This window comes from Pinus tabuliformis, chromosome 1_2 (assembly GCF_031772625.1).
Source record: "Pinus tabuliformis cultivar Carrire ecotype Pingquan chromosome 1_2, CPIR1, whole genome shotgun sequence".
Taxonomy (NCBI): Eukaryota; Viridiplantae; Streptophyta; class Pinopsida; order Pinales; family Pinaceae; genus Pinus; species Pinus tabuliformis.
In genome coordinates this window covers 1,263,697,151-1,263,718,348 of record NC_142298.1, presented here as the reverse complement: position 1 = coordinate 1,263,718,348, position 21,198 = coordinate 1,263,697,151, and the positions used below count along the sequence as shown (strand labels likewise).

The 21,198-nt window shown below is 38.3% G+C and overlaps 1 protein-coding gene across 6 annotated transcripts in view; it reads right to left on the bottom strand.

Moving 5' to 3' along the window:
- LOC149210822 (putative ADP-ribosylation factor GTPase-activating protein AGD8) overlaps positions 1 to 21,198 on the bottom strand; it is a 299,814-nt gene that overhangs the window by 264,262 nt on the left and 14,354 nt on the right. For all 6 annotated transcript variants that reach the window (XR_016252963.1, XM_089396802.1, XM_089396805.1 and 3 more), the window contains one exon: positions 256 to 374. Coding sequence is in view for 5 of the 6 variants with exons in the window: in XM_089396802.1 (XP_089252928.1) it covers positions 256 to 374 (119 nt within the window). In the remaining variant the exon portion in view is untranslated. The remainder of the gene's footprint in view (positions 1 to 255; positions 375 to 21,198) is intronic.

Sequence of the window (21,198 nt, the reverse complement as noted above, 5' to 3'; positions counted from 1 at the left end):
CATATAGTATAATTAACAGTGTTATTATCTTAGCTGCAGCTTTTTTTATAATATAAATTCCCCAATTTCAGTTTTTATTAGAAAACTATAAGCAATGAGCCAATTTTTGCATTTACAGTTCAATCTTATCTGTAAAGTTTTGTAGTCCATGTCAAGCACCTTGAGGCTTGTACAAACTGATCTCCTTCTGTTGATTCTAATACATCAAGATACAAAATAACATTGTTGTATATTATGATTACTGCTTCATCTTACCTCACAAAACTGACATGAACACCAAGACTCCGATGCATTGCTGAACAATCAAGACAAATGAATACTCCATATGTCACGGACGCCCAACTGGGACTTTTAGCATTGCAATCAAAACAAATCTGCATTAACATATTACACAGTGCAATTTAGTATGACAAAAATTCAAAGCTTATTACGAAGTTGATGCACTTGCATTGAGTAATGAATCCAATAAAAATAGGTTTCAGACATACCGAAGACATATATCCACATAAAAGATGTGGGGGCTATATACCAGAAAACATTTTAACACAACATGAAAGAGGTAAGGGTTATGATAATATTTAAGTAAGCAGTCCCTTACTGAATTCAATTATAAACATAAGGTCTTCATGTTTCATATAATGAAAGTTCGGTAGGCTCTGCAGATTGGGTATTAACCTAAGTAACATGACGCGTGATGCATCCCCCCCCTCATGTCACGTATTTCATGTGTCATACATGACACATGTCCAACACGAGTTTGACTTGTGTACTGTTCGCAGGACATGAGTCTGACTGGTGTCAGACACAAGCCCTGCTAGTGTCCCAAAATTTGGACACATGTCCAGTGAAAAAACATCATAAAATCAATTTATTGCCTCATTCTCATGCAATTCAATAATGGGTCTGGAGCTCTCAAAAGTCTTGGAGTGCAGCTAACGGCAATTAAGCAATGTTAGATGGGATTCCAAGTGTTTAGAAGTGGAATTGTCCAGGCCCTATTAATGCTATGTGATTAATAGTAATGTTAAATTCTTAGAATAAAAGGGACTTAATTTTTTAACATTACCATTAATTTACTTAGGATGTTTGAGAATGGTTCCAACTTCCAACCTCGTTGGATTTCATATGGAGAAAGTAGAATTTTAGATCCCACTCAAAATCCAGCAGACTTATCAGTTTTCAGGTTTTCAGGATTGGGGGGATTGCAACATTTCCTTTGGAGTCTGTCACGTATGGGGGCATGGAACTAGCATTTAATTAATAGGACGAAGCTCTTTATATATCTTGATGTTGGTGGCAATGATTGTTGAACTCCTCTATCATGACCCCAGGAAAAATGTACCCATCACTCAAACAAAATCTTCACTTGACATGTTAAACTTTTTGTATCTTATTTTAATGCTAAGACAATGATATTGATGATGAGGATTCCAATATAGGCAATGATTTTGATGATATGTAGTACTAGTTATTTGTTGTAGCAAGATTTTTTTGGGACTCTACAAGCAAGTTAGGGCCCCTTTGATGTATTTTTGGTTTAGAGATGGATTGCGCTCAAAGCTATTTTTATTATATGCATTAGCTGTTGGATTGAACTCGTATTACCATCATGTAAATGTTTTATATATTTAAATTGTTATTCAGTAATTTGTTATATTTTTTAATATATAATATTAACGTGTCCTCAGTGTCATGTTCTGGGGGTCACCGTGTTACATGTCAGATATCGTATTTTCGTGTTCTTCATGTCCCATGTCCTCATGTCATGTGAATTAGGTATTAACTGTGTACAAATTACATGATAATAAGAAAAGACATGCACAGAGCCTAGTTGTTATCTATCAGCCTAGATCCATCTTAACTCTGGATTACCAAGCGTCAAGAGCGATGAAATCGCTTTTCACTTTAAAAGAGGTTTGCATCTTAAGAGATGTGATCCCTCTCAACGCTTGGTACATCCGCAGTTAAGATGGATCTAGGTTGGATTAATTATTAATTATAGTTATAAATATAAATATAATTATTAATTTTATGTTTTTTATTTTATTTTATTTTATTATTTTTACTATTTTTATTTTATTTTGACCAAGTCAAAATGTTAAACATTACAACGCCTCTACGATACTGGGATCAAATGTTTATTTAGGATTTAAGTTTACTTATGAACCTCAAATATAAAGAAAACTTTTAATAAAAAATGGACCGAGTGAGAGGAAATCTACCCAAAATTTATTACCACTCCCACCCAATAAAAAGTGGCCAGGGGTGGGGTGAATTACTAATTAAAATGTAGATATTACCTTTTACCTAATATTTCTCGTCACCTCCCAGCCTAAATATTACATTTTACTCAATATTTCCCCTCACCCCTGCTAATTTTATTGTTGAGTTTATTTACTTTTAAACTTCAAATATAAAGAAAAATTACAATAAAAAGTGGACCAATTGAGGGGAAATATTGGGTAAAATGTAATATTATAGTATTATATTTTACCCAATATTTCTCGCAACCTAGTAAAAAGTGGATGAATGTAGGCAGAAATATTAGATAAAATGTAATAATTACATTTTACCTAATATTTCCCCCACCTTCTCCCCTCACCCCAACCCACTTTCATAGTTGAGCTTATTCATTTCTAAACTTACAATCCTAGATCCATCATAGCTCTATTTCGGAAAGAGAAACTCGGTAATTATCATAAAAGATATATATATTATTAATAATGAATGAATTGATGCTTTACGGAGTGAGAGGCTCGGACTTAAATACAACCCAAATTGCCTCTTGGTGAATGGGCATGATCCTATGCCCTAATTAAACCAATAGTTTACAGAATAACTAATTTTTATATAGCATTGCCTTCCTCCCAAAAAGATGTTTTGTCCTCAAAGCATACGTAACGACGGATGTTGTTGACGAAACGCTTCAGTCTCCCAATAAGCTTTTTCTTCTGGTAAGTCCTTCTACTTAATCAAGTATTCTTTGATTACTCGTGATCGCATCATCCTTTCCCTGCTCGATATGATACCTTTTGGCTCTAGAATAACCCTTCCTTCGTCATCTAAAGTCAGAAGTGTTGTCTATGCTAATTGATGTTCACCAAGTGCCTTTTTGAGGAAAGATACATGGAAGAAGTTATGAACGTGACTTTTATCAAGAAGGCTTAAACAATGTGCAACTTGGTTGATCTAATATGGTCCATAAACCTTGGTGCCAATTTTTTTTTCCTTTTTGTTTTAAGGACGGTTGTTTGTATGGTTAGAGTTTGATAAATACCCAATCTCCAACTTCAAATTCTCTCTCGGTTCTATTTCAGTCAACTTGTTGCTTCATATGAGCCCTTGCTTTATTTAGATTTTCTTTCAAAGTTTGGACGACTTTTTGGGTTTCTTCTAACTGGTTTTTAACAGCTGGCAACTTTATCTCGATGATAGCAAAGTCCTTCCAATTCGGCAATTTGTAGCTGTACAAATCTTAAAAAGGAGCCATTTTCGTTGATGTGCGGTAAGTGGAATTGTACCACCATTCAGTGAGATGTAACCACTGAACCCACTTATTTTGTTTCTCTATGGCATAACAACGTAAGTATGCTTCTAAACACTCATTGACAACCTCTGTTTGGCCATCTGTTTGAGGATGGTAAGTTGAACTCATGTTGAGGTAGGTTCCTATATGTTTGAAGAATTCCTTCCAAAAATTACCCTTAAATTTGGCATCTCTATCGCTCACAATAACCTTGGGAAATCCATGTAATTTGTAAACATTTTTGCAAAATGTTTCAGCGATTTGTTTTGCTAAGTCTGATTTCCTCATTGCAATAAAGTGAGCATACTTGGTGAGTTTGTCGACTACTACAAGAATTTTATCCTTACCATCAGACACAGGTAAACCTTCAATAAATTCCATTGATATTTCCTCCCATTTCTGATTCGGAATGTTTAAGGGATGAAGTAGTTCGGGTGTCATAATATTTTCATTTTTATTCCTCTGGCATTTATCGCATTCGGCTACATATTTTTTAATATCATTGCTCATTCCCTTCCAAAAGAATGATTGGTGTGCGTTGTAGTAGGTTTTAAAGTATCCTACATGTCTAGCTGACAATGAATCATGTGACTCTTTGAGAACCTTGGCTTTAAATTTGGAATCTGCATTCAGATAAATTCTTCCCTTGTACCATAGAATATCGTTCTTCCATTCAAATTTTGAATTCTGAGGAAGATTATTGATTATAGCACTTGTTTCTGGATCTTTTGCGTATTCACTTCGAATCTCATTAAGCCATTCGGGAACAACCACTGACACTGCGAGTAACGATGGTTCTTCGTCTTTCCTCGACAAGGCATCAGCTACTACATTATCTTTCCCTTTCTTGTGTAATATATCCATGTCAAAGGTAGTGATTTTTTCTATCCATTTTTGTTGTTTTGTAGATAGCGTTTTCTGCTGGAGGAGATGTTGAAGACTATTATGATCTATTCGTATTAAGAACTTACTTCCCAAGAGATATTGTCTCCATTTGGCTAATGTGTGCATAATAGCAAGCATTTCCTTGTTGTATGTAGACTTGAGACGTTCGTGCTTATTGAGTTTCCTGCTTTCAAACGCGATTATATGGCCATCCTGCATTATCACTGCTCCTATGCCAAAACTTGAGGCATCACATTCAATTACAAATGATTTTGAGAAGTCTGGAGTTGCCAATACAAGGGCATTAAACATAACTTCTTTCAAGTCTTCAAAACACTTTTATGCTTCATCAATCCATCGAAATGAGTTCTTCTTTAGAAGGTTTGATAGGGGTGCGGTTAGATGGGCATAGTTTTTAATAAATCTTCGTTAATACTCTATTAATCCTAAGAATCCTCTTAGCTTGGAGATATTAATTGGTTTGGGCCATTCCCTTATAGCCTTGATCTTGTTAGGATCTATTTTTGCTCCTTCCTTGGATATTATATGTCTGAGATATTCTACTTCTTCCTTCCTAAAAGTGCATTTTGACTTCTTGGCATAGAACTGATGCTCTTCCAACACAGTAAGAACTTTCTCCAAATGTTGTAAGTGCTCCTTCCAAGTTTTACTATAAATTAAAATGTCATCAAAGAACACTAACACAAACTTCCTTAGATATGGACAAAATAACACGTTCATAGTAGCTGGGAATGTTGTTGGTGCATTGGTTAAACCAAAAGGCATTACTTTAAACTCGTAATGACCTTCATGTGTTCAGAATGCAGTTTTTGCTACATCTTCCAATCTTATTCTGATTTGGTAATATCCTGACCTTAGGTCCAATTTTGAGAAATATTTAGCGCCATGTAGTTCATCCAACATTTCATCGATAAAAGGAATTAGAAACTTATTTTTAATTGTTATTTTGTTTAGTCCTCGATAATCGACGCATAATTTGAATGATCCATCTTTCTTCCAAACTAATACAACTGGGGCAACATACAGACTTTTAATTTTCGTGATGATGCCACATTTTAAAAGATCTTGGACTAATCTCTCAATTTCAGTTTTTTGATGATGTGGATATCGATACGATTTGATGTTGATGGGGTTTGATCTTGCTTTGACCTCTATTGTATGCTTGATATCTCTTTTAGGCGGCATCTTCATTGGAAGGTCTTATAAAACTTTTTCGTGCTTTTGAATTAGCTCTTGGACTTCTGGTTCTTCTTCGTTGACTAGATTCGAAGTTGACATTTCTAATTGATGACATTGTACTACATAAGTTGGCGCTCCCTTCCGAATCATTTTCATCATCTGGGATGATGATACAATTTGGTTCTCAGGTGGTTGGAACCCATATAATTTGTATTACTGCCCTTACCATTTATTTTTTATAAATATCAAGGGTTTGTAGCCATTGGATACATAAGACCACATCCACTCCTCCTAATGGTACCATGTAGAACGGAGATTCTAAATTAAAGTCTTGAATCTGCAATTTGACTTTATGGCATTTCCCTACCTTTTCAATTTTCTTACCGTCGACTACCGTAACCTTGATGTTGGGCATGGGAAACGAGAAAATATTGAGTCTCTTTGCCATGGTTGAGTCAAAAAAATTGTGGGTGCTACTAGTATCGATCAGAACCATTACATTGTGCTTCTTGATATAACCTTTTATTTTTAATGTTTTGGGTTGTGATATACCTGTCATGGCCGATAATGGTACTTGCGGAATGCTCTGGTCATCTAGTTCTGGAGAGAATTTTGGGGAATCTTCTATTTCTTCTACGTTTGATTCATCACTGTCTAAATCATTAGTTCCTTCGCATTTATACAGGTTTTTGGTCTCTTTTCCTTTAGCACACCTATGTTTAGGGTCCCATTTTTCACCACAACGTTTGCACTTGCCCTCTTTCATCCTCTACATTTCCACGTTAGTTTTTTCTCCTTCACAAAGATGTGGTGGAACATATTTTGTGTGATCAATGTTGGAATATACTCTTTTAGCCTTTGACCGCAACATCATTTCAATTTCTTTTCAACAAATTTTTCTTTTTGTCTTGCTACTTCTATCGATGTAATGTCATGAAGCTCAAGTTCTACTTGTAGATGGGGTTTAAGTCTCGAGGTGTACATGATTAAATGAGACAAGTTTCTGATAATCTAGGTACTCGTGTTGCTAAAGTCTCCCATTCTCGAGTGTATTCATCCACATCTCCTTTTTGTCGCAATCTGGTGAGTGTTGAGAAGAACTCTTCTTCCTTGACACCTTGGAACCTTTTAAAGAACGCATCCTTAAATTTCCTCCAACTGATAGCAAGTGTCGTCTTCTTCCACCACATATGCCAATTATATCCTTCGCCTTCCATTTCCATAGGGCATGGCTGATATTTTCGTCATCATTGTCAATATCATAAATCTCGAAATATTCTTCTGCTTTATTGAGCCAAGCAACACTGCATTTTTCGTTATTGTCAAATTTGGATAGCTCAATTTTTTCTCTTCGTTGATATGTCGCTATCGGCGAAGCGAAAAAAGGGGTATTGATTTGAAAACATCATATTGGTGTATGTATTCCAGTGTTGCCTATTTTGAAAATTCATGTTACTATTTTCTTGATTAGGTGTGGAAGATGTCTTTGGAGACTCAGGTTTCTCATGTGCGTTTGATGATTTTGACAAAATTGAAGAATTGAGATGTTGAGTAGCCTCATTACTCTGGAGTATTTGATCGGGTGTAATCTTCAAGCAAGTACAAATTCAACCCAACATCACCATACATAGCTTGATCCACCATAACTGAAAGATCTACTTGATCCTTTTTAAATTCATTCTTGTTCTCCTCAAGATGGCTCTTTATTCCCTTTGTTGTGTTCTGGAGCTCCTCGCTTTTATCGCCTTGTCCAGTCACCTTAGTCTCAAGGTCTACTAGTCTCTTAAAATCGGCCATTGACATTGATGAAGCCATTGAGCGGGTCTGAGGTGGAGTATATTTATGCAAATTAACCCTTTTTCTTACCTTGATCCTAATTTTTTTAATTAAATAATTATTTTTATTTTGTAATATTAATCATATATATCAAATATAATATTTTTTCCACTTGGAAAAATCATAATTTTCATTAATATAAGGAAAATTACATGTTGTAGATGTTATGTGCATATGCATGATTTAAATGGTTGTGTACCTGTCAAAAAAATAAACGCAGATATGCTCTCCACGCAAGGAGACAATTCCTTGAAAAAGTGATGTTAAAAACTCAAAATTTTGTTTACTCTACGCAGAGAGTATTCCTGTAACATGAATTGTTTATGTATAAGCTAGATAAATATAAACATAAATAACAAGTCGCATATCAGATGATATCAAGCTCCTGTTGAGCCTGTGTTGCATGTTCCATGTATGGGCGATGGTAGTACTGGTAGTGATCCCCTTCTCGCTACTCCTGAATCATTCAGAGGTTGCGTGACCGGATCGCTGCCTCTTTGGAAAGTTTGTCAGCGAGTGTGTTCCGTTCCCTGTAGATATGGTGACATGCAAAACTGTCAAAAAAAGTTATGTATCTATGTACCTCATCCAATATGTGCCGCAATGTGTAAGCATGACATGTTGTAGATTTGTTTATCCAATTGCAAACAATTTTTGAGTCACCAAAAACTTGAAGATTTCGACAGTTTTTTTCAATTACAAATTGAATGAGAATTTTTGTTGTGATGAGTTCTGCATAGTTGTTAGTGCCATCTCCAAGTCCCATTTGTATATGGTAGTAATGGGAATTTGTTAAATATAGAGCAGCCCCTCCCCCACATCTTGTCTCTTGTGTCGATCCGTCAAAATATGCCCACGGTTGTGAGTGATCAATGGTCTCAGGGATGATATTTTTGGGTGGAGAGTTAGCATCATCCTCAGGTATAATGTTGTAGTCGGCGAGGATTCTGGCTATGATGGTTGGCCAATGAGGGGCAGAGTCCTGAAAAATGATATAGTTCCTGGCTATCCAAATTTCCCAGCTAATGAGGAGGGGGAGGTTCCTAGCTTTCTGCGGAGATGCAAATGTCCACCAGTTAGCCCATACCTCCTTTGTGGTCTATCCTCTCCAGGTGGAGGTTGAAGGGATGTGCGAGAGAGTGGAGTTCCAAAGGTCGGTGGTGATGGGACACGAGAGGAACAGGTGATCCACGGTTTCAGTGTTGTCCTTACATAGGCAGCACCAATAGGGCCCATAAAGCCCTCTTTTGATAAGGTTTTCTCCAGTCAGGACCTTGTTCTTCAGGATGGACCACATGAGTAATCTTGTTCAAGGGGGGGCTTTGAGCTTCCACATTCCTTTCCACCATATATCGATGTGTAGTGGCTTGTGTCTATTGGCAAGATGTAGATACCCCTCTTTTGGAGAGTACCAGCCATTTTTTGCGATAGCCCATGTAATCTCATCCTCCCCTTCCAGTATACGGATGTGAGACTCAGTGAGGGCCGATGTGTATGCTCTCCAAGGTTGGTGCCAATGAAGAGGTAAGAGCAGGCTGTGGGCAGACTTCCACGCTTGGTGCAGGAAGGTTGATCTCTCCTGGTCCATAATGTGGCAGATGCGTGTGATGCCTTTCTCAGTTAGGTTCTAGAGTAATCCTTCAGGGAGTAAGTGTGCATTCCCACATCCTATCCAAGGGTCAAGGCCTATACGGACAGATGTCCCGTCAGATATTCTCCACGTAAGGCCGTCACGAATAAGTGGCAATGAATTCAGAACCGCTCTCCATATGTTTGAGAAGTTCTAGCTTGTCTGTTTTAGCCATATCAAATAATATATATATAATCTATATTAATGAGTATTAATGTATGGTCTACTATATAGTTATAATATTAAATACTATAGCGCAATTAATAATCTAATTCACAATAATGTTTTATTGGAAGAATGAATCGGCGGTTGTTGGGACGGTTGAGGAGCGGCGGCGATGGGGAGGGATTAGAGGTTGTTGGAACGAGATAAGGAGGAGCAGCGGTGATGGGCCAGACGAAACAACGAGGACAAAGAACTGGATTGTTTGTCATGACGGAACAGAGGTGACGGCGGAAGGATATGTCGCGGAACTGGAGGAATAACGAGTGAAGTGGATTGACGGACGACAGTGGTCGGGGCAGAACAGCGAAATGTTGGGGTAATGCAGCTCAGAGGCGGAGAAACAGATTGCAATAGGGGATCAAGCGATTGGTGGGAGGAAAAAAAATGGCTGACGGTGGAGATAGGGATGGGTGAGGGCGGAAGAATGGCGCGATAGTTCAAGCAGTGGATGGACGCAGCACAGTGGTGGCTCTAGTACCACGTGAAAGAGACAAACTCAGCAGTTATCATAACAGATATATATATTATTAATAATGAATGAATTGATGCTTTACAGAGTGAGAGGCCCGAGCTTAAATACAGCCCTACATGCCTCTTGGTGTATGGGCATGATCTTTGATCATGCCCTATACCCTAATTAAACTAATAGTTTACATAATAATTCATTTTTATATAACAATTTCTATAGCACATTATTACACATTAATTAACAGAATATATTACAGCTATTACATTAAAGTGATTATCAAAGTATCCATTAGAATAAAGAAGCTCCTACCTATATATACACATTATGTATTCATCCATTCAACGATGGAAACAAAACATACAAAAAAGGGCCACCGAACAGATCCATACAAATGACCAGTGTGAACATATCCATAAAAACGTTTTACCTTTACAGGCTACATAGATTCATCGCCATCATTTTCTACAGGTAATTATGTATCTAAATATAACATCAAACTAAGATGGATTTAGGCTAGGCTAGTTTAATTTCCACCTTAAATAAGTTATAATCCACATGAATACAATGGGTCAAACCATGGGTCATTTTTATTTTTTTATTATTTAATTTTTATGGGGTTATTTTTATTTTGTTATTTTTTATTTTATTTTCACCGAGTTAAAATGTTTACATTACATTCAGTTACACATCTATACCATATTTTAATTTTATTTTTACCGAGACAAAATGTTGATATTACATTACGTTATGTTACACATCTCTAGCATACTGGGCTAGAGAGCACCTCTCGGCCCAATAAAAACTAAGTAATTTTATTAAAACAATCAAAAATATTATATTATATTTTAAAATAAAAATATTATATTCAAAATCTAGAGTCTAAAAGCTACCAACGCTAAATTAATTATTTTACTTTAATTATTATTTTATTTTATTTTTTTTTTTTTTTTTTTTTTTTTTTTTTTTTTTTATTTTAATTTTGTCTTTATGTAATTGTAATTTGACCGAGTCAAATTGTTAAACAAGACAGGACTGGACAGGTCATTACATCTCTACCATAGTGGACTAGAGAGCGCCTCTTGGGGCAATCACTACTATTTTTGACCTCTGAAACCAAAATAATGGCGATGGTAAATCATGTTTCCGTAAAAACTTATACATGTCCCTGAATAAAATGACACAACAAGTGAAGAGCCAATACCATTTTGTAGGAAAATTTTATTTTTCAACAAAGTTAGACAAACTATGAGTATGATTGGAATTTGCAGAAGAATCCATTGTGGGTGGGGCGCTCATCCCAAAATTAGGAATCAAGGGATCAAACCCCTAACCCTAATTGCTTAATAAATATATTATATTTAAAAACATGAAATCTCAAATGACAAACATGAATTGAAAAATAAAAACAAGTCATAACATCATGATTCAGATTTCTTATTCATATATAACATCGTAGATTCTAGAATCATAGAATCATTTAAATCTAGAATGTTGGTACTACTAGTACTACAAGTAAAAGAGCTAGGTCATCTTATAGTATGACCTAACCATATGTGCGGTAAAGGAGGAAGTATTAGTTACAACTTCAACTAATTAAGAGGTTGGTCAGATGGTCATAGTGGACAGTTGGGGTTACACAAGTTTTATTGGGTACCTTTCACATATGTAATATTGTCACAAGTCAGGTTTGACATACCTGTGTCTATGGTAGGTTGATTACATCAGAGGTTCTCACATGGTCCTATTGCAAATCATTTATGAAGTTCAAGGTTCTTGCCATGACTATTGCATGGTGTTCAGTCTAAGGGATTTGATTGAGACTAAATCTTAAAAGGGAGAGAGGACTAACTTGCCGGTATTTGTTCTTTTTTTCTTCATGTTATGTTGTTCACTACAATAGGTTTGGTATAGCCATGTCTATAGTAAGTTGATTACATGAGAGGTTCTCACACTGCCATGTTGCAAATCATTTATGAAGTTCAAGATTACTACCATGATTGTCTCGTGGTGTTCAATCTAATTGATTTAAAAGAGAAGAAAGTTTGAACGAGAGAGAGGACCCACTTGCTAGGATTTGTTCTTTGTTTTCTTCATACTGTCCAAGGTCAGTATGCCACTATTGTATTCCTATAACCAATTCCTTTTGAGAAATGCATTTAACCACTAAATCAATGTCCTGTAACCAGCTTTGTGATTTCTAATGGCACCTTTGTTGGGTAAGAAGGACAATTATGGTGTTTTTATTGTTAGAATTTCCCGAACCCAGCACCCAATATTCAGTTCCCAACAATTATTAACTAAACGAATATATGGCTATGTTCCTAACCAAAAATATTTAACAGAAGCAAAATTACTCTATTTGAATCACATACACAAAAACATATTTTTGCCCAATCAATAGTTCTTCATTTATACATTAATCACGAAACTTACTTGGGCTCTCGTATTGGGATAATGGCTCAACTGAGAAAATACAAAACTGCTCACCAACCTCTTTACACTTTCTCACTGAGAAGCACACGCACATTAAGAAGCCTCTCGCAATTATGTGTTGACATTGTGTCTTAGCCTCAACACTTAGGCTCAATTTATAACTTTCCTAAGCTAAGATTGACGACCAAAATTAACGCGTCAAGTTAACTAAAAATAAGTGACTTAACTTTAGTTAACATTCTTACCTTTAGCTTTCTTTACCTTAACTCAAGTACAAGTCATCAACTTGCTTTACATGCACATCTCATGCATGTCACATGCAACACATCCGCATGCGTGCAACTCACTTGCACACTCGGCATGTCACATGCAAACTCTTAAAGAGGCAAATCAAGGTCCTTCTAGTCAAGACACAAGGCTAGAAGTACCTTTCGAGCTACAAAAATCAACACTCCCTCTTAGCAAGGGAGGTACCTCTGGAAGAACTTTCTCCACCTTGGATCTATCTCTAACACCACCACATTACCTGTCGTTGTAGCTGCTCCCTATGAAACAGAAGACTTCCCTAATACTTGCTTCGAAATCTGATCTGAAGACTCGTTCCTTCCAACCATGCTCCTAGGATCCTGGTCCTGAGCGTCCAACAATGTTATAGCATACTAGTTGTGGCTCCTAACAAAAAAACTTGAAGAATCACTCTTCCTCGCCACCTGCGCTCTCGCAGCAACTAACACTAATCCTGTATCCAAGATCCCCTTGGATATACCCACAGGTTGTCCCAGCAATCTGTATGACTACCCATGTTTGATGCCAAGCACTACAGTTGCATCCAAAGTCGCTCCCTTTGAATATAGAAGCACCTATCCATCTCGGAACAAAATTCTATATCCAGCATCCTCCAAGGCTAATACTAAGAGCATGTGTACCATCAACCCTGGAACAAATAACATCCCTATCAACTCCAAAAATCCTCCTGATTCTAGCTAGAATCTGACACATCTAACCCCCTTCATTGCATGTGTGGTGCTAGCTCCACAACTCACATGGCAATCTGAGTATGTCTCTATAACACTACAAAACACTACCCTCATCCCCGTCATGTGAATGGACACTCTACTGTCCTGTAGCCATAACCCACTATCCTCATACACAATAATACTACTATCTAAAGTACAGGCAACAAGAGAATTATTTCTCAAATTTCTCTATAAATTCATCAATCTCAATTGATGTTGATGCATCCACCTGATCCTCTTTCTTCTTCTTCTTCTTGTATGGATACTAGCGTGCATAGTGATCAGTCTTGTGACATGCAAAGCACTTTACTTTGCTCATGTCCTTCACGGAAGCAAATTCCCCACTTCCCTTTACTTTACTTTTGCCCTTTACGTCAACAGCAAATTCTCCTCATTATCCCCACCATAATGTTGGCTTCCAGTTTTGGAACGTCTCCTTGTCTCTTCCTATACGAAATCATCCCAAAATCTATCCCAACTAAGCAAATTTTCCCATATGACAATCACATCAACAAAGACATCCCATTTCAGAGGGAAGCCACTCAAGGCTGACCTGACCAACTCTTCACTATCAGTAGTTTCCCCCACTGCTGCCAAGTCATCTCTAATCTAAGTGATCCTGGTTAGGTATGATGTAATTGTGTCAGTGACTCAGTTTCAAACATCTTGGCGTTTCTCAGTTTCTCCTTCAACACCATCTTCTTGTTTTGGTTTGTACTCTGGGATAACTTGGTTAAGGATGCCCACATCTCAAAGGCAATCTTCTTCCCCATCCATAGGGTATAATATGGTCTTTAGCGGAATCCAAGATTATTGTCCTGGCCTTCACATTATTCTTATTAAGCTCATCCAAATGAGTAAGATCTACAAAAATTGGGGCAGTGTTTTCCACAATGTCCCACAACTCCTGCTCCTCAAACAATAGAACGATCTCCTCTTTCAACAGGTTGCAATTTCCTACCTCGTCCCACCTTGTCACGATGGTCTTGTTGGCCTGACTCCAATCCACGCTGGTCTTACACACAATGTCATTATCAGTGACTCAGCCTTTTCCACCGCGCAGCTTTCTTAACTCCTTGACCAACTTTGTTGCACACTCAGTTCTCTCTCTGCAACTTATTAGCTCTAGAATTCCAGTCGAGCCCGTACCCACGCGTGGGTCTACTCATTTTTTGCAGCTGCTCCACACCTCTGCACAGGTTGTCGTCGTTAATGTTTTCCTCTCAATGTCCTCGGGCTCCCACTCAGCTCGACTCCTATGGACACCAATACAAAAGGCTTCTCGCCTAGTTGCACCGTATGTTAGTTTTTCTTGTAGCTCAAAAAAGTGTTCTAGTCTCTATTGGTGTCTACGAGGCTAAGGATCACAGGAGGATAATTATCTCAAGGCCTAGAAAAAGTTTCCAAGGAAATTGCCTTAATTAGATTAATTAGCGAATTATTAAATATTTTCCTAAGTCTAACTTGGGGAAATTGCTTAATTAAATCAAATTAATTGAGGTAAAACAATTTTGCTCTAGAGATTTCTGAAAAAGTCACTTGATGGGGTCAAGATGATCTTAGCCATCGATTGTGGTTGTTGACTTGTCAACGAGAGATTATAAGAGAAAATTGATGGGTCAATTGGAGGCATCGTCACAAGGAGTTCAAATCACCCAGTTGCAGAGATAGCAAGGGCGCAGTTTGAATGAGGGAGACACTCATAATAGGGTTTCAGCAGAGAAAATTAGGGAGAAAATTTTTGGAGGATTTTCTCAGTGATTTTTAGTTTCCAGTAGAAGGAAGGAGGTCGATTTCATCAGCAAAAGACAGTTCGAGTTTAACAGTGTCAATTGCCAGAGCACATTTGCAGAGGCAGTGCGAATAGCCAAGATCGAATTTCTAGTTGCAAGAGAGAATTGCAAGAAATTTGTGTGATTGTGAGAGGTGTGAATTCCTGTAGGCGGATTACAAGAAAGGGCAGATTTTCGTAATTACAAGAAGTGTGATTTGCAGGATAGCCAAGTGAATTGCTAGAAAGGGTTGATTTGTCTTGTAGAGGGAGAATTTGTGGTTTCCAGATCGATTTGGTGAAGAGAAAAATATTTGTCGTAGCTTTTCCAGTGAAAGGCAAGCAAATTGTAATTCTCAATTTTTGCTAAAGATTAATAATAAAACCCTCATCTGCAAAATTAGTTTTCCCCACACTGGGGTTTTTCCAGGGACAATTTGTCCAAAAATATTGGTGTCAATTATTGTGTGTGCGTGCATTATTTCTCAGTTCCTATTTTTATTTCTGAAAATTGCAGTTGTGATTTAATCGTTATTTGTTGTAATTAATTTATGAAGGCAAACAATCTGCAAAATATAGAAGATTAAATTTCAGTCGCTGCAATTAAGGAAATTTCACACCATGACCCTTCAACCTCAGTTATCATGGTGGTTATGCAGCACCCCTATCCCGTGGTCCACTACTCCATCCGACTACTCTTCCTCCATGATCCTTGCACCTAGCTAGTTTGTGGTCAATTCCCCTATTTGGCTAGAGGCTTAGTTATCAACTGCCTGACTCAACATGTAATAGCTACGAAATGTCAGGCCAATTTCCTCCAGCAACGATTATGTCCATCACCGCTACGCCAGCCCGACCTGTTCACCTGAGATTCGACCCCGTGTACCATCAACTCATGTACCACGATTTGCTCCCTCCTACACTCATATACTCAAGCGTGGGCTTCCTTATTATAGCTACCCTTGTACCATAACATATGATCTAGATGATTCCCCTGATCCCCACTATGTTCCATCACTTTATCATTTGCAACCTGCCACTTGAAGGATGTAACATGGACATGTCACCCCTTTTAAAGGATGAAACCACCTAATAGGATCCATGGTTAACCCCCTTATTGAGCTTGGAGACACTTGTACATGCCAAAGCCAACTATGGAAGGGCATGCCACCATGAAGTGACCCATTGATTCCATGATTTGTAAGCTCTTTTACTTGATTATTCTAATGATTTGTTGTATTGGAGGGCAAGGGGACGCATTGGATCTTACGCAGGATTGTAGGTGGGTCTCCATTTGGGGCTTGGTCTCCTTGTACAGGGTCCAGAGGGCTTAGTCACCGCATTCGGCGAATTTAATCAAAAAAATTCGAAATTCGGCGTATTTAATGGACAGTCGAATTTATTCGTTTCAATTCGGCGTATTTAATGGCGTATTCGAATTTGAATGCGTATTCGAATTTTTGTCGAATAAATTCGACATTAAAATCGATTAAATTCGTTTTAATGCGTTCAAATTCGTTTTTCGGGCATGCGTGTTGGTAAATTGCTGTTTTAGGCTTTAGATTAGGTTTTATTGTTGTTTTCATTGCCGCCGCACGACAGAGACAGAGAGACTACACTGTAAGTCTGTAACACGACGCGTCGACACCTTGACGGCTCGGGCTAGGGTTTCATTGCCGCCGCAGGGGATCATTCCATTCATATCACAAAGGATAATACCATACAACTATGTCGATGCCATACATATTACGCCATATAACTATGTAATTATGCGATGCATCTCATGCCATACATTTTGTTATATATACACGATGCTCTGTCATATAGACATGATGCCACACACTCTAATTGCAGAGGAATGATGCAATATACTGTGTATCAATGCCAACCACATCATAATGTAAAACATATCAATGCGTGACCATATCTATTATAGAGATGCACGACTGTTCATGGCAGAGACGTGAGTACAATTATGTCAATGTGAGATCATTTGTATAGCGAAAGTATAAGCATATTATAGACTTGTAGTGGACGTGAGTAGTTCTATAGCCAATGCAAGTAGTCTTGTAGCAAAAAATGAGAATATCTGTAGCCACTGCGAGTGTTCTATCCAAAACAGAGATGAGAGTATAAGGAATTTTCCATAGGTGCGTATTTGACCACGAGAGGCCAGACAAAGCTATGTTGGCTAAAAGACAACTTGATAATATGCTGGGTATATTATAAAGTCACTTGATAAGAAAGCTTCGGGATAAGGCAACTTCATGACACAAATTCATGATACAACAACTTCGGGTTAGATAAATTAGTTGGGGTAAGAATTTATAAGGTCGAGTCACTTCATCTACATATGAAGAAAATCCTCCAACAGGTTGAGTCAATGACCTCTCGAAATGCATCACACCCCAATTCTTTGTAAAGGGTGGTTAGTCATTTAGTTCGAGTGAAATATTATATATGTATTAACAACTTCAAATCTAAATAAGGGTGGACGAATATTGCAATAATAACCTGTTATAGTTATGCCAGAGTTGGGTGATAAATGAGCTCAATGGAAGTCGCTTGTGTACTCCAGAATTAAAGATGGCAGTGGACAAAGGAATTCTGTAACTTTTCCCTTCACTAATTCTTGTCGACCACCCTCTGAGTCATCACTCAAGTAACTGTTTCAAGGAAACAGTGTAATTGAATGAAAGGGGAAAGTTTGACCACCCCCCGATTCATCACTCAATTAACTGTTTCAAGCTAGCAGTGTGGTTGAATGAAAGGGGAAAGTTCGACCACCCTGAGATTCATCACTCAACTAACTGTTTCAAGGAAGCAATGTGGTTGAATGAAATGGGAAAGTTGCATCTGCTTCGACAAGTGGTTTAAGTTGCAAGGGGAAATTTGTGGAGGCCATGCCACATAAAGGAGAATTGTATTGAAGTGTCAGGTTATGTGTATTGAAGTGTCAACCTGCTAGGTATTGAAGTGTTAGCATTAGATGTGTATTGAAGTGTCAACCTTCTAGCTATTGTAGTGTCGGCCTTCGAGATAAGAAGCCCTCTATCTTTAATATACATTTTTTTTTTCGAATTTCTATATGTCGAATTTTATGTCGAATTTTATCGACAAAATTTGAGTTGCCGAACTTTATTCGAATTTCAAGGTCCTCGAACTCGAATTCGAATTCGAACCTGGTGACTAAGCCAGAGGGCAATGTTGGCACTTGTAGGGTGAGCGTTGAGAGCCATGGGCCTCCACCATAGTAGAGAGTACTTCATGGATCCCCAGTACCACTCATTGATTGCTCATGTTCCACCTTTTGGATGAGGATAATGCACCTGGCTCACCACGCCCAACCGGCTCCACACTTGCACCATATACTTGGCAGATGTTCCAGGGCCTAAAGGATATATCCAGCTGCAGAGGGAGGGCTTACATCATCATCCTAGCCCTTACAGATGGTCTACAGGCATTTTTCGATCCACTTGGAAACCCATGAGGATGTCCTTGTGCCCCCGCACCCACTTGGGAGCACCACAAGTTCTTGCTTGAAAAACAAGGGGCCAACCCCTTGTCCACTATGTTGGGAGTCTCGTTTCACATCATGGCACCCTTTGGACTTCATTAGGCCTCCTCAAAGGCCCAACAACTCACTATATTGATCATCTTGCCTTCTTGAGAGACTTATTCTTATGTTATTGAGCTATCTTAAAAGGCTTGTCACCAAGGAATGTTATTGTAGCACGTTATTTTATTATTTGGGGCTCAATTAGCCCATAACAGGGAAATAAAACTTATTAGTGATTGTATAAATACAAGTGAGGTGATTCATTTTCATCATCATCACTTAGACCCTTTTGAAGGACAAATTTCGATGTTACGGATGAATTTTGATGTTTGGATATCTTTCTCTTGTCTTGGAGCTTCATTATTGGCATAATATGATGATTGGATATACTCATTTGCACATGTAAGTAATCTTTTCATGCTAATTCTTGTTATTTACTTTGTCACATGAATGTTGTTGGGATTTTCGCTATAAAAGTCTGAAATTTACTACTTTCTTATGCAAAATTGTGGAAATTTTGATCTTTTATAGCATTTCATCATTGCATGGGCCATGCATGAATGGATGAATGTTCCTAGAGATTATTTTGTCAACATACATCTTGATAAGTTGTTAATTATTGCATATCGAAGTATAAAGATCTCAAGTAGTTGCTCTCATGCCCTAATGTCGTGGGAAGCTGCTTGATGACCTCCTTGATTGGGTAAACATCTTCCAAACCATAAATTCCCCTGACTCCATCTCTCCCAAAGGATAAGGCATTGGTCCTTCCATAGGTGGTCACTTCAAATGTATATTTTTTCTCACCTCCCCTTCTCTCTCTAGGACTAGCCTCCATAGGTCATCTAGGGCATCTGTTAATTTAGGTAAGCTTAGAGCATATTTATTTCAATTTTCACAATTAGCCCGATATCTTTTCTAGATTAGCAATCACATCAGCATTATAGTAAACTGCAGATAGAACATAAACATAAATCGCAGAAGACAAGCCAAGACAAGAGGACGCAAAATGTGGCGCTAGCCAGGGACAAACCCCAATGTGGGGAAACCCTTGATCAATTCTTCTTATATGTTCTTCAATAATTCAACAGAGAGAGAGAGAGATAGTACGTTCACAATGGAAGTCAACACTTTGACTTATCTAGATAAGAGTATAGATCATCTCTAAGAAGATGATACATGAGATCAGTTGAAGACATGCTGCTTCAACTGATTCTCCAAGGTGACTCCTTCACCTATCGTTGTGTTGCATTTCATTATCATGTTGCACCTCACCGTGCTACACCATGCTACACCCATCATCACTATGCTACATCTCATCATGCTTCATCAATCATGACTGTACCCATCACTGTACTGCATGCCATTGTTGCACCATGTTGCCATACTAACCTATCTGTTGGCTGCATCTTGCTTGCTTGTTGTCCCTAGCTTGCTTGTTGTCCTTTGCATGCTTGTTGTTGCACGCTAGTTAGGCAGTTCCCAGTAGTTCCGGCTTCTACCCTCTGCGTCAACTTTCCTAGCTGTTCCGGCAGTTCTAACTATTCCCGGCAGTTCCGACTATTCCAAGCAGTTCCAGCAATTCCGGCTATTCCCGGCAGTTCCAGCAATTCCGGCTATTCCCGGCGGTTCTGGAAATTCCCGGCAGTTCCAGCAATTTTGGCTTTTCCCTGCAGTTCCCAACAGTTCCGACAGTTTCAGCTTTTCCTAGCAGTTCCGGCTTTTCCCTGTAGTTCTGGCAATTCCGACAATTCCGGCTATTCCCGGCAATTCTGGTAGTTCCAGCGTTTCTTGGCAGTTCTGATAGTTTCAGCTTTTCCCGGCAGTTCCGACTTTTCCCGGTAGTTCTCGGCAATTCCGACTTTTCCCGGCTTTTCCCGACAATTCTAGCAATTCCAACTTTTCCCGACAGTTCCAGCTTCTGCTCTCTGGATTAGGGCAGCGTTATCCCTTAGGATCTCTCCTCCTACAAAAACCCAAAGACAAGTAGAGAGGAAGAGATCCCAAGTGTGTTGAAATGACTTAAAGGCCACCTCTAATTATACTAAAACATTGAGCACAAGTGGGGTTTATTTGGTTGTTGGCCGACCTTGACGAATTGTCCCATAACACAAATAAATTCATATCTCCATTAATACTTATCGGAATCGGATGATCTTTAAATCAATCCTACACCTCTCGATGACAGGGATCCAAGAAAAATATCAGCTTCCATTAATAAGATGACCCACATGGAGTTTGGCCCTAGTTTCCAATTTTAACAGCATCACTTATCTCACGTTTTAGCCATCAAAAAACTTCGATCTCTTGCCCATTACTACGCTAGGGTTTCCTCTAGAGGCCTGTTATTACCCAAGAGAACTCTCCTAGGTTGTAGCTCAGAGATGCCTGGGAACATATAAATTCAACTTATTGTTGCAAATGGATGAATGGAAGGAATGATGCTTGTCCAAGCCAGATAACCACTTCTACTTTGCTTGACTCCAGACATGCGTGAACACCCCCAAAATACAAGGCTTTAGACCACCAACTACTCATAGCTTTAAGATTGGGTGAATATGGAGAATACTGATCACACCAGCAGATGCACAAGACCATGTGATGGTCGGCTGTAACCAGTAAAGAAGCCTGCAAATCTAATCTCTTGG